The sequence below is a fragment of the Anolis carolinensis genome, chromosome 5, assembly GCF_035594765.1.
Source record: "Anolis carolinensis isolate JA03-04 chromosome 5, rAnoCar3.1.pri, whole genome shotgun sequence".
In the NCBI taxonomy this organism is placed as follows: Eukaryota; Metazoa; Chordata; class Lepidosauria; order Squamata; family Dactyloidae; genus Anolis; species Anolis carolinensis.
The window spans coordinates 103,078,010-103,092,940 of NC_085845.1; the positions used below are offsets into that span (position 1 = coordinate 103,078,010).

The 14,931-nt window shown below is 38.9% G+C and overlaps 1 protein-coding gene across 7 annotated transcripts in view; it reads right to left on the bottom strand.

Annotated features, from left to right (window-relative positions):
- Window positions 1–14,931, bottom strand: part of rgs12 (regulator of G protein signaling 12) — a 102,987-nt gene that overhangs the window by 54,661 nt on the left and 33,395 nt on the right. For 5 of the 7 annotated variants that reach the window (XM_062982053.1, XM_062982052.1, XM_062982056.1 and 2 more), the window contains one exon: window positions 5,460–5,481. In XM_062982053.1, the coding sequence (XP_062838123.1) occupies window positions 5,460–5,481 (22 nt within the window). Of the gene's footprint in view, window positions 1–3,534; window positions 4,586–5,459; window positions 5,482–13,452; window positions 14,765–14,931 lie in introns of those variants that run through there. The other 2 variants (XM_062982057.1, XM_016995580.2) reach the window with 2 other exon arrangements.

Sequence of the window (14,931 nt, forward strand, 5' to 3'; positions counted from 1 at the left end):
AAAGAAGGAAATCTCTTCCATATGTTCCCTTATCCACATCCTGGTGGGTTCCGACCACTGGCTTACGGGGCCCGTCTTGAGGGGACGGCCGTCTATGGCTTGCACCACACGGGCATTCTTGAAATCATGATATTGTAATCCCAGAGAGTCGGCATACTCTCTATCGATGAAATTGTTGGTAGCTCCAGAGTCTATCATGGCGTGGATCATGACGGGTCCCCTTTTTGCTGACCATAATGTGACCACGAGAAGGAACAGGACCCCGGTTGGCGGCTCTTGGATGGATTTTTTGACCGGGTTGGCGAGCCTCTCTACACCCGGTCGTTGGCTTCCCCCGCCGGCTGTGTGCCAGTCGGCTCAGACGCCTTCGACTCCGTGGAGGACGCCGCCGCAAGACGGGCGGCAGGCTTCCCTTTGGCTGGGCACTCTCTGGCGAAGTGGCCCCCGTTCCCGCAGTACCAGCAGAGGTTCAAGCGTTGACGACGGGCCTTCTCGGCGGCATCTAGTCTGGGACGTACATTGCCCAACTGCATCGGCACCTCCTCGCCTCCTCTGGGGTATGGGGTTGGCGGCGGAGGTCTCCACACCGGACGTGGCTGAACACTGGCGGGAGCGGGGGGTTTTGCCCCGGCTCTACCGCCCTGGCCTCGAACCCATTGTTTCCTGTTGGCAATCATGACTTCAGCCCGTAAACATTGATCAATGAGTGCCTCGAGGGAATGGGGAGGATCCACCTTGGAGATTTCTTCCAGCATTTCAATGTTGAGACCCTCCCGAAATTGTCCTCTGAGGGCTACATCGTTCCAGCCGGTGTTGTGGGCCAGCACGCGGAACTCGGCTATGTACTGAGACATGGGTCTGTCTCCTTGAAGGAGGCGCCGGAGTTTGTGACCGGCTGCCTCCAAATTGTCCTCGATTCCCCAGGTCTCCTTAAGGTGATCCAAGAAGCGTTGTGCTGAACTTAGGTGGGGGGAGGCTTGATCAAACAGGGCCGTCGCCCAGCTAGCCGCTGGTCCGTCCAGAAGACTGTAGACCCACGCCACCTTGATGTCTTCTTGGGGAAACTCGGCATCACGGGCCTCTAGATAAGCTTGACATTGGCGGCGGAAAACATGAACCTTAGCAGCTTCTCCAGAAAACTTGGTAGGCAACGCCATGGCCGGGAGGCGAACTCCGCGCTCCCTCAACCCTTTTATTTCTCCATCCTGCGCGTTGAGTCTGTCACGGATGCGGTCCACTTCGTCCTTGCTGATGGTGTAGCTGAGCGGCTGTCCAGCCGGCGCGGCTCCGGTAGACATCCTGGCCTCGGTTAGTTGGTGCTTATGGGCGGCGGAGTCAAACTGTCACGACCCAGGCGGCAGAGGCACCAATAACCATACACAGAGGCCAGAATCTAACTAATATCTTTATTGAAGGAATATATATAAAGTTAATAAAAACAAGTATAGAAAATAGTCCAGAATTAGACCCTTCAGGAAAGGTCAGAATTAGTCCCAAAAAGCAATGTCCAATAAGAAATATTAAGGTCCAAAGTTGTAATCCAATAACCGAAACACTCACTTTGCCAAGCAAAGTGAGGGGAGATGACAAGGTCCGTTAGTCCATAAAACTTGAGCGTGGCTAGGAAATAACTTGATACTTGAAACAAGGCTTGAACGTGGAACAAGGTAACTAAGAACAAGAACAAGGTCCGTGGAATAACTTGGTAAAATCCGTGAAACAAGGCAAGGATTAGTCCTGGGAAACAAGGCAAAGTCCGTAGGTAAACAAAGGCTGGGAAGCAAGGCGAAGGCTGGAAAGCAAGGCAAGGCTTGAGCTGAAGCGAGGCTTGAATCGGAGCGCGCTGTCCAGACACAACTCGCTCCGTAGGCTGACGAATTGACTCCGCGAAGTTGCTACGCGGGCAAAACACCTATATAGAGTCCAACTTTCTCACCAAAGCGGTTCTCTGGGAATCAGAAACGAAAGCTAAACTCTGAGACCAGATGTTAAACTCCTTAAAGATTCTCACGAGAACCAATGTTAATTGGGTACATTCTTAGCTGCTATCCTCGCACTCCTGCGCGCAGCTGAATCCAAACTTCTCTGTTGTTTACAAAACTCCCGGCGCAAGAACACGGGAGAAGTAGGCTCTGGGGTTGTTTGACATACTTCTGGGGCACAACTTTCTTGCAGGTGCAAGGTTTCCAGATCTGCCTGGGAAGGATCTGGCTGAGAGGAATCCAGTTCAGACTGGGAAGGTAAAAAACCCAAGTTTTCATCTTCATCAGGGATTACAATGTCCTGAGCAGGACTACAAGGCCCATGGTTCATCACACATCCCACCTCAAACCAAAAGAAGTGGGTAATAAATAAATAAATAAATATTATTATTAAGTGAGAGCGTGGACAAAACCAAGGAAATGCCATGCTAGTGCAATAAAACAATCTGCATAAAGATAATATGGTTATTATGCAGTGTTGTGCAGAAAATGTTGAGGTGAGTTTTTAAAGAGGACACTTTACAAATGCTCAAAGGTAATTCTTAGTTTGTATGTTACAGAGCTAGTCCTGATATAAAATGTTTGCCAGATCATTTAAACAAAAATAGGATCTGGAGAAGATAACTCTTAAAAGTGATAGATAGACTTACTAGTTGACTGTATTCAAATATCTACTACAGAAATATGTCCATGTATGATACTTCTGTCATGTTGACAGATCTTCTTTATACAAAGAATAAAAAACAGCTTGCCAGAGTTTACCTCTACTACCAACCTATGTACACGCACACATACACAAACACACATGCAGCCAGTATGTTGTGACATCTGACTCTAATGGTCAAATCAGAGGAATGAAGGTTGTGTGCATGTCTTCCAAATCACCACCCTGTATCTAGACCTCCATTCTCCATGCTAGGAAGGTGGGCAAAGTACAAGGTTGAGTGGCATAGGGATTAGGAAATGCATCCAGATCAATTGTTCACTTCTAATGTTTTATTTCATTATCTTTGGTCATACATGTACTTGAGCCCTAATGGAGGAGGGAGAAAAGACAACTGTACTGTGCTTTTAATGGGTTAAGTAACTGGAGCACAAGTGAATCTCTATGACTTTAAATGTAGGGCTCCTAACTTGCTAAACATGTAGCATAGATTTTATTTGTATTTACATTTTAGAGAAACTAGAAGCTTTTTACACATTATAACCATTATTCTAATTCCCAGAAAACAAATAATCTCCATCGTGTAATAGAGGAACAATGCCTTTATTTATATACTCCTATTTTATAGATACGTCAAAACATCTCAGGATAGATTTCTCCTATTGTTACCTTTGAATAAAAACAATAAAGGGTTCTTGATTAAATGCCTGGTTTTTTTAATTTCCAATGTAAAGGATGTTACTGAAACTATTTAAGAAATGTATAGATACAACTGTACTATCAACATAAAATTTCATACTATTTGTTTTATACAATGACACATCAATACAATGCTATTGAAAATGCCTATATTTCTAAAAAAATCATCAACATCACAGAAAACATTACCTGGATAGAGCTGGTAAGAGCCACTGTGGTGCCATTTAACCAAATACTTCAAACCATTCACTGAAGGCCATTTTTCTGTTTCCATAGTTAATGCAGGATCATTCTCCTAGAGTATGCTTGGTTGATACTCTCTGAACCGCATGAGATGTTGTTCGAGTGTAACCCCTCCAATTGCATTACGGCTATTTCTTTAAATGTCTCTTTAACAAATTATGTATTTTTGAGTTCAATGCTTATTTCTCCTTATAGCAACAAAAGAACCCCTCAACATACTTAACACAAAGCATTATAAAATGCAACATAAATAATTTAAAGAAATGCCCTCTAACTGCTGTTGCTGAAGGAACATGAATTATTCACACTGCACAGGAATGCAAGTACAGCTGCTATTTTCAGGCAGCAAAGAAAGGAAACAAAACTTGAAGATTAATGCTGCTCAAAATACTTTTCCTGTTAATCAACATGAAGAATCTACCATGGGTTTGCAGCCCTGGGCTTTCTTCTACTTGCATTCAAACACACTAGCTCTGTGTTTGCTCTCAATACTACAGAAAACGAAGAAGCTGGTCTGGTTCTTTTAACTGAGAGAGAGCATTTTAGCATTTAGGAGTCTGGTTACAGAGCTCTAGGGAATGTATGTCCGCAAAAGTGATCTATTTTGATTTAAGGGGTCCTCTTTCATAAATGGAAAACAATTTTGGGGTCTTCTAAACCCTTAACATGGTTTTGTTGCTGAAGCACTCGTAATTTTGAAACTGTGTTGCTCATGTGGTATTTATAACAAATGTATACTCACACCCATCAACCAAATAAATGCCAAGACAAGATTTTTGAGAGATCAATCAGAATCAAAAGGCGAAAGGACGACTTTGTCCTTGGTCTATTTATTATGTTGAATCCAATAAAAAGAAGTTCCCGTCCCATGCACTTATGGGCTAAAATAAAGAGGCAAGCAATTAAATGGAGCGGACTGACTAAGTGTAGGATGGATCTACACTGCCTATAGTACAGTTTCAGAATGCAGATTAATGGTATTAAATTGGATTATTTGGAAGTGTAGACTCAAATAATCCAGTTCAATACCACTTTGAGTCACCTTTGTGAACAGAAAAAGCAGGGCATAAATAAACATAATATAAATAAATATAATTATTTTAATTTGCATTCCAAAACTGGATTATATGGCAGCGTAGTTCCCGCCATAGAGGCAAGGCCAGGGACTGGGAGAGCAGTCTTTTCCGATTATCACTACGGCAATTAACGTTATGGTCCATGATTAACATTCGGGGGGGGGGGGACGGACGGACGGACTATAAAACCAAATTTACAAATATGTGGCATTATTTTTCGTTTATTCATTTATATGTATAGTATAAAATCTAAAATGAGATAAAATGATATAACAATATTCTTTGAATGTGAGTAAATAGTGAACAATTTAGCAACAAAAGCCAATCATCAAAAATATGAAAATCTAAAATTAATTCCCAGAAGATTTTACACTCAGAATCTGTCAGGAATACCCTGAGATGACTCACTCAGTGCTAACAACTGTTTTATTCTGTGAAGACTAACATGTCATTTTAAATACCATATGGGCTACTAAGGAAGATGGCATCTTTGAAAAGCATTGCAGTTTTATAAAGATTTGTGTTATTTATAGAGTTGAGTATATAGATTTGCAATAGTTGGCATGGTACAGAGATCTGAGCGTTAGACCCAAAGGCAAGGCACACACTCTCCGCCTCAGAAGGAAGGCAGTAAGAAACTTCTTTTGCATAAATCGTGCCAAGAAAAATCTTTGATTGGATTGCCTTAAGTTAGATGGAAATAACAATAATATTAACTGGTAATTGTACTGCTAGTTTTATCGTCACAGCAATTAATTAAGAAATAGTAAATGCTCCCTAGAATCTTTAACTTACCTCCATCAGACACAGCAACAGACTGTAAAAAAGGAAGAAATAATAATAATCAGACATAAGAACACATTGAAATATTATAAAATGATCTTGTCTGAAAATGAAATAGAACTTTAAACTAGTAACATTACTTATACTTATATATTTTATTGATAGAATCTACATTTAGAAAATCTGATACAGTTCAGAAATGTTTAAAAAACAGATTTTAGAAAGCCTGTCAGTGTATAAAATGCCAACACATTTTTTCTCATGCTTGGACAGATTGCATGAAAAGTGCACTACAAATAACAAAACGGAAAGCAAGATAAGTGAATTGCAATTCTAAATATTACCACTGCAGTAGCATGCTTACAAGTCACTTGCAAAACTGCTTTTCAAAAGGGATACAATTCCAAAAAACCCTTTTCTGTTTCAAATTTTGTATTTACTTTTTATTTATCAGCATTATCAGCATCAGAAGCCTAATGTAAACGATCTCCAAGTTCCTCAACGAATCAAAATGAAAGTCTTCTGTACTATCTCTATTTATAGCTTCTCAAAGGGAGATGATTCTAGGGAACATATAATTTCCCTGTTGAAACAACTTCAGTGGCAACTAGTTTAGTTCTGGTATAATTCAAAGTGCTGGTTATGATGCATAAAGCCCTAGATAGTTTAAGTTTAGTATCTGAAAATATCTGTTTATGATCCTGCTCAAATCTTAAGACCCTAAACCAGGCACAAGTAAACTTCAGTTTGAACTAATTCCCATAATTCCTAACAGCATACCTGGCTGTTAGGAATTCTGTGACTTGAAGTCCAAAACACTTGGAGGGCCGAAGTGTTCCATGCCTGCCCTAAAAGAAGGGATTTCTTTTAGTCTCAACATTGTTGGAGCCCATTTGGTGAGGACACAATAGAAGTCCTTTTTGATGGCTGCTCCCAGGTTCTGGAGTATTCTTTACTCTTTCATAAGAGACTTACAATGCATCTGCATTATAGAATGAATGCAGTTTGACATCACTTTAACTGCCATGGTTCAATGTAATGGAATCCTGGGAGTTGTGGTTTTACAAAGAAACACCCCGCCCAATAACTCCCTTTTGTTTCTTGGAAATCTTTAGCATATCAATACAGCAAGTTTTACTCCACTACTGGAGATGCCACTCTTCATCCAGCCATAGAAAATTTCAGAAGAGATTGCCTATCACCTTCCAGAAACTGGAGATTGCAATTGGCTACATGTGTATTGCTATTGCCCCCAGTCTCCTTATTTCTTAAATCCCAATGATGATGGGAATAAATCGCCATCACAGATTTGTTTGTAAGTAGAAATAGTTCATTTTTATCCAATGAATCATCCAGCCTTATACCCAAAGTTTCGTAGATTCATTCTTGGTGTAGAGGAGAAATAAATCCCATAATTGTGTTTTCCTCACCACTAATTTATTGGCATGACTCTTTCTATATGAAAGAGTCATGCTGTTTTAGCTTTATGTAAAACATGTGTATGAGAAAGAGGCCAGTTTGTATTAAATCAAGGTCAAACACTAGCGGAAGGGAGATTTTCAAATACTGTACTGTAATAGACCCACTGATCTGCCCTTTTATTGTCACTATTGTCATTTATAACACTTTATTGACTATGTCAATTATGTAACTATCTCCTCCCGATTTGACACATTCACCTTTCGGCCCAGACTTGTGTTTGATATACCTGTTTTAACATTTTATCTTGTAAGATTGTCCTTTTGATTGTTTTACCGATATTGTTGATTTATTGTTGTAAATTTGTGTTTTTGTTTTGATTTTATATTGTGATGTTGGGCAAGACCCCATGTGAGCCGCCCCGAGTCCCATCGGGGAGATGGGGCGGGGTACAAGAATAAATTATTATTATTATATTACTATACTGTATTTCATCAGAAAATTTTATGTATTAAAGGTCTTTGTTAATCACTTTATTTGTTTACTTGCCCTAGAAAACACAAAATTCACTTTGGAATTTTGATATTTTCCCATTTTAAAGCCATCACAAAGACAATGATGAAATCATCATTCCCAGTACAGTACACTCAACTCAGCTTTGCAGTCATGATCTCCTCCAGCACCCCTGGAGGGGTTGCTCGATACGTTTCTCCAGCATCATAATTGCTGCCAGCTGCAACAAATCACTCTGACCAAGAGGTCATGAGTTCGAGGCCAGCCCGGAGCCTGCATTTGTCTTTGTCTTTGTTCTGTTAAGGCATTGAATGTTTGCCTTATATGTGTAATGTGATCCTCCCTGAGTCCCCTTCGAGGTGAGAAGGGTGGAATATAAATACTGTAAATAAATAAATAAATCACAACGTGATTATTTCTGATGCAGCCTGCACTAATTCTCATGTAATCTAATTCATTTTAATTCAAGGTAGTTAAGTATGAACTGGATTATTATAGTGTGTTTGTTTTATGTCCGAGTAGATACAGAGATGAGGGTTGTGGTGGGGCTACTCATTCAAAGGGGTCATTTTGGTCACTGCTTGCTGGTGGAAAAGGACAATGTGGGCCCAAAAAGTGGCCTTTGCTGGTGTTCTTTAAATCAGAGACACCACCCATCACCGGCAGCTGGTGCCAATTAGGGGTGATGCTCCTAACTGAGGCTGTTATTCTCTAATATTTTAAGAGTTAGCGGATTCTGCACACACCCACTTTTTCTCTCACATGCACCCACACATTGCACTGCAGGCATAATCGTGCCGCAATTTGTCTCGGTTTCTCCTGTGCAATTGTTTGCTCTTTCTATCTTCTCTATCATGGGGGTTTGAGCCTCGACAGAGGCTGCAGATATTCCCAAAAAAAAAAAATTAAATCTGAAGGTGGCCAGTATGGTGGTTTACAATCTAATTAAAAAGTTCCAAGAAAGGCAATTTGCCTTAATTCCTTTTGGCTAAAGAGATAGTTTGGAGAGTGTGGATTCAGATTTACACATAGAGCCACTACTTTGGCCACTCCTGTTACCCCGGTGGAGTAGTGGGTTAAAGCCTCATGACTTGAAGGTTGGGCTGCTGATCTGCAAGCTGCCAGGTTCGAATCCCACCCGGGAGAGTGCGGATGAGCTCCCTCTATCAGCTCCAGCTCCATGCGGGGACATGAGAGAAGCCTCCCACAAGGATGGTAAAAACATCAAAAACATCCGGGCGTCCCCTGGGCAACGTCCTTGCAGACGGCCAATTCTCTCACTCCAGAAGCGACTTGGAGTTTCTCAAGTACCTTGGTATGTGGTTGGGTGAGATCTAAGCTTCCTTTTATTGCAGACATGACCCTCCTAAGGATTGGGAGAAGGATCACCCTATGCATTTTACTCAGAGGTGAATCCCACTTTTATCAATGGAGCTTACTTGCATGTGAATTTGCTTAGCCAGTGCAATGGGTTTAACTATGTTGCACTATCTATCATATACCATGTAGCTGTGGACAAGTCTACATAGGGATCACCAAACGCAGCATTGCCCAAACACGAATCAAGGAACATGAAAGGTACTGCAGACTAATTCATCCAGAGACGTCAGCCATAGCAAAACACTTGATGAGCCAATCTGGAAACAGCATTTTATTTGAGAACACAGAAAAGCTAGACCATTCTAACAACCACCATGTCAGACTACACAGAGAAGCCACTGAAATCCACAAGCATGTTGACAATTTCAACAGAAAGGAGGAAACCATAAAAATGAACAAAATCTGGCTATCAGTATTTAAAACTCTAAAATCAGGACAGTAAATAAAGAACAGCACCCAGAAAACAGAGGAATTCCAGATATGAAACAATCAGGGCCAGCTAATACCTTCCAACAAAAGATTCCCCCAGGCAGGAAGCAGACAGGCTTTGAAGGTGCAAACCATTCAATGATAATCAAGGTGATCATTCACACATGCCTCAAGCAGACAGGACTTCGTTCTCCCATCCTGGACACCCCACAGATATATAAACTACACTAGCCTAGTTTACAACAGAACTCACAACCTCTGAGGATGCCTGCCACAGAGGTGGGTGAAATGTCAGGATAGAATGCTTCTGGAAAACAGCCATACAGCCCGGAAAACCCACAGCAACCCTATGTGTAAACTATCTGGCCTTTTCAAGAGGAAGGATGTAGAACTGGAGGATTGGTATGGCTACATTAAATGTTTATTGATAATTTTCAGTCTAAGATACACATTCCTTTTACTGAATTTAATTCCAGGATAGTATTTAATGGTACTTAAGCAAAGCCCAGGAGGAAGTTGGGCCACATACTAGATATGTCTCAGGCTCTGAATTTGGTGACCCTTTGGTTTTCCATCTTGGTAATCCCACCCTCCACCCCAACATATGTAACTGGCAGCAGCCTCCAGTGCTGTTTAGAACAGGGCATCACCTAAAAGATGATAGGAAGGCAGTACACAACACTACAAAACTTATGCTATGGGCTTACTGCCCCTTCAGAAGATTCAATCACTGTGCTTTGCATCAGATGAAGTCTCAAGATAAATTATAATCAAATAATCTTTATATTATGAAGGCATACATGACAGATGTATCAGCTAAAAATATCTGCAAAAAAGCTTTTTGATGAGCAAAACTTTTTAACACTATTATGATGTTTATTTATACACCACTTTTTCTCTCCACTATTGACCTCATCAGATGGAGTGAAATGAGCATCCTAGGCTTTCACCCCATCTGGGGGACAGAGGCCAATACTGGACATCAAACGACATGTGTGACTTCTCATGCAGGCCCTGCCCCCAATCGAGGTGGAAGTGTCACTGGGAGGCTTCCCGTGTTTTGCCAGAATGGAGTCTCCTTAAGAGGGTGACATTTTGTGATGGGGAAAGTGTCACGAGAGGGAGCTGGGTGACAGGTTTGTCCCACTGCTCTCTTTTTCCTTGCCGGAAGCCAGGCAAAGCATTGACTGGCCTTCCTGATAAGGACGAAATAAGACTCAAAGCAGCTTAACATTAAAACATGTGAAAAAAATAGTTGGAAGCTGCTGATCAGGCTCTAGGACCATACCAAGGATGTGAACACCAATGACCAAAGAACACAAAACTGCAGTAATGCGGACTGATATCTCCAGGTCAAAAACACTTTGATTAAAGTCATATGAGAAAGTTAAAACACTTCCTAGTCTTCTTTACATGATTTTGAGATAAAACAGAAGGGAAATTTCTGCAAAGATATCAAAATCAATACTTTAATTGTATTGAGATATGTTTTAAATTATGTTTGGTTTTAATCTCTGTTGGATCGGGCTTGTCCCCATATAAGCAGCCCCAAGTCCCTTCGGGGAGATGGAGGCAGGATATAAAAATAAAGTTGTTGTTGTTGTTTTTGTTGTTGTTGTTGTTATATCATCATCATCATCATCATCATCATCATCATCATCATCATCATAAGGGGAAAACCTTGTTACGAACAGAGAATGGCCATACATTTTGAGTTCTTAGTATTCATGACAGACAATACCTGGAAGATACTAATCAGATGAAATTCAGTTGTGGCTTATTCTGCCTGAATTAAAATGAATTATTTTACAATTAATTTTTCTGATGAAGATAAGTATTTAAAAAGGGAGATTAAAATATTATGCATTCATTATGTAAATTAAATGTTTACTGATCAGCAGTTTCTTCTGTTACTTTGCCATATAATGTCACCTAGACATATCATACATATAATAAGCAGAAGTGGCGGTAAAATGGTTCTGCCAGCTGGCTGCTCAGATAGTTTAGATTCTTTTTCTTGGGTACAGTTCGGTGCACTTTTACCAGGGGCACTGCTAGTGATGAAGAGTAAGCTGTCAGAAATGCAATTTTCTCTTATCATAAGTGAACTTGAACAAGAAAGGAACTGTCAAATATATGAGTAACTGGGATCTATTCTACTCTCTAAAACTGATAAAGGAAATAAAATTCAATCGATTCCATTTTTGGAACACTTTTTCAGTTGCTTTTTTAACAAGAACATTCCTGTATTTCCATATGAACCAAAACACAAAACAAAGTGCAATAGGGATCCTAGGTATGAATTCTACCTTGGAAATTAATTCTATACAAGCTTGACTTTGTCTTGACACAAGAGTTAACAGAAATGTTGGGGGGAGGGGAACCCTATTAATGATATATACTGGTCTGCTTTTCTAATTTATTCATTATTCAGCAAAGGCATGATTTGGATTTTGTGTCTTTCTCTGACCTTAAACCAGTATTCCATCTATGCATTTTAGATTTTACTTTTCCAGCTCTACTAGGTCCTAATAACAAATACTTTCAGAAGAAATTGATACTGCAGCAGGGTGTTGCAAGCATTCTGTACAGGTCAGGGGTCCCCAAACTAAGGCCCGGGGGCCGGATGCGGCCCTCCGAGGTCATTTACCTGGCCCCCGCCCTCGGTTTTATAATATAATATATTGTATATACATATAATATTGATAATAATATTATAATGTAATACAACACTAATAGTATCACCATATAATAATATTAATTATATATTCTATATTACATATAAAATTACTAATAATATTACAGTATAGTGGTATAGTTCAATAAAGTAATATATAATGCTAATATTGTGCTATGCTAATAATATAATATATTGTATGTACGTATAATTTGTAAGGCACTCTGAGTCCCCTTTGGGGTGAGAAGGGTGTGATACAAATGTAGTAAATTAATGCAGTAAATAAATAAATAATAAATAAATACATTTTAGACTTAGGCTCGCCCAAAGTCTGAAATGACTTGAAGGCACACAACAACAACAACAACAACAACAACAACAACAACCCTAATTAACTTGACTACCTCATTGGCCAGAAGCAGGAGCACACTTCCCATTGAAATCCTGATAAATGTATGTTGGTTAAAATTGTTTTTATTTTTAAATATTGCATTGTTCTTTCATTGTTCTTGTTGTTGTTTTTGCACTACAAATAAGACATGTGCAGTGTGCATCAGAATTTGTATTTTTTTTTTCAAATGATAATCCGGCCCCTCAACAGTCTGAAGGATTGTGGACTGGCCCTCGGCTTAAAAAGTTTGAGGACCCCTGGTACAGGTACTTTTCAACTCCCTCTTGGAGCAGCAATATGTGTGCAACCTGAACATATATTGGGGGGTGGGATTCTGGGGCTCTTTTGATCAGCACAATATGAAGCACTTTCTTATGTGTGTCTGCATCCTGGTCACAATTTTTTTAATGTAACTTTTTGCAAAACAACCACAATGGGAGTTTATGAGGCATATATCCCACATTTTCACTGAAATTTAGTGAAATTCAAGACACACTCTAAAAGGAATTATATATAACAGGAAGACATTATACATATTTAAAATATATAGATATACAAATACAAATATCTTGATTATCAAATGAATGCACAGATGTCTTCTGTTTTCCACACAATTCTAATTTCTGTCCCATATTCTACTAATGACTATTATTGGTTTAGTTTAGAACAACAGCTCTTTTCACTTCTGTTTTATCTACTGGTATGAAAACAACTGCTGAGAAAATAAAAACAGTAAGATGAGACACACTTTCTTATGGCATTGAAGAAGTAGCTATAAGACATTTGTTTCAAAGGAAAGCCAACTCAGAAAATCGTTAAGCATTTTAACTGATTAAATACAAAGGCACATGCATTAAACTGCAGCAAATATTCCGTCAACCCACATGCCTGTAGAAGTTCAATTTTCATTTTGAAAAATATTTTGTGAAGTAAACAGTAATGATAAAAGTTGATGAACAGAAATGAAATTTATAAAACTACTCCTATAATTTTTGTCACTGAGTAATCATATACATTCCACAATATGCATGTTCTTTTTAATATAAATAAATATCTAGTTACAAAGAAAGGTTTAAGAACAGATAATATGAAAGAATTTAATCTTTAGCTTTAAATTCTGGTTTCCAATCAAGAATACATTAAGAATGCCTGCTGTGATTTATTTTTTTTTCCTTTTTAAAAATCATGTTGCTTACCTGTTCATCATAAGAAAAAGCAGTTATTTTTGCCAGAATAATCTTTCCCAAATTCATCTTTATTTTAAATGGAAGCTCATTTCCTAAACACAGTGGCTTCTTGAGAGCTAAAATACACCATCCAGTACTGTGCACCGCCTGAACAAAATGCCCATAAAAAGTTTAAAGGCATTTCACATGTTCTATTTTACTCCCTTTATGTTACCAATAGCAACCAGCCACTGCAAAATTCAGTTCATCATGGATCAGATTGTACCTCATTTATCTCACAAAAAAACGCTAGTTTAGGGAAACACAGCTGTGGTATCTAACAATTCCTCTCTGTAAGAAGTAACATAAAATATTTTATTCAATTTTCAATTGTTCTGTGCAGAACTGTTACAATCAGTAGGAGTATGTGTTCACCATTATTCTGCAAGAGGGCAAAATGTGTGTGAAAGTAGGTTCTAGTCCCAACAGTTGCAAATATATGTTTTAAAGTATATGGTGGCAATGCTCGCTGAATCTTATAAGCTGCTGAACTGGACTGGAGCAAATGTTGTATTTTTTAAATTTTAAAAATAAGTTACAATACCGGAGCAATTCTGTGCATGTCAACTCAAAAGAAAGATTTAGAGATTAGAGAAAACAGCAGAAACAACATCTAATACACAATGTAGGCCTGAGACTCCAACACTGTCCTCTTTTTTCCCTGTGTGATTTTAAAAATGTTTTGTCTGATGAAGAGGCTGGTAGAGCCTTGAAAGCTTGCATGAAATGTGGCATGCATTTTGGTTGATTAATAAAGGTATTGCTTTTTTGTGGATTTTGCTTTGTTTTGAATATTACAGGGGTTGCTTCCGGTTAAATATATAAAGGCTAGCAGTCAAAACAAAACAGTTTAGATTAAACGTAAATCTGTCCTACTTTCATAAAACATATGTTACCAGATATCAAACATTTAAAATTTATGTTTTGTGTTAAAACAAATGTGGGTTTTCTACTCCACCTCTTAGCAGATGCTTAAACATTATTTGTCTTATCCTTGTCAAACTGTGTATAGTCAGGGTTCTTAGAATTTACTATTATGGACATCTGAATTAGCAAATTGCAAAGACTAGACTTATCTCTCAGTGAGACCAATACTGATTCAGGTCCCTGAAGAATTCAAGTGTTGTGAAATTACTGTAGGAGAATAGGTTGCCACTTTGCTAGTTTAGAACTATTTATTCACATCATCAAATTAATCAAACACACATACACACACTATCCACTTGAGGAGTAAGGCTTCTCAATCTAGGTACATAAAATGTTGTCTTCATACCATGTAAAGATTTCAGGCACATACTAAACTCTTGTATGTGTTATTAACTGGTATCATTATACATCTATACAGCTACATATCAAAGAGTCATATGTTATATCCTCTTCTAAACATATGGTATCAATAGCCTAGTCATAATCAGAATTACATAGTATGATAGTTATCTTAGGAAAAGC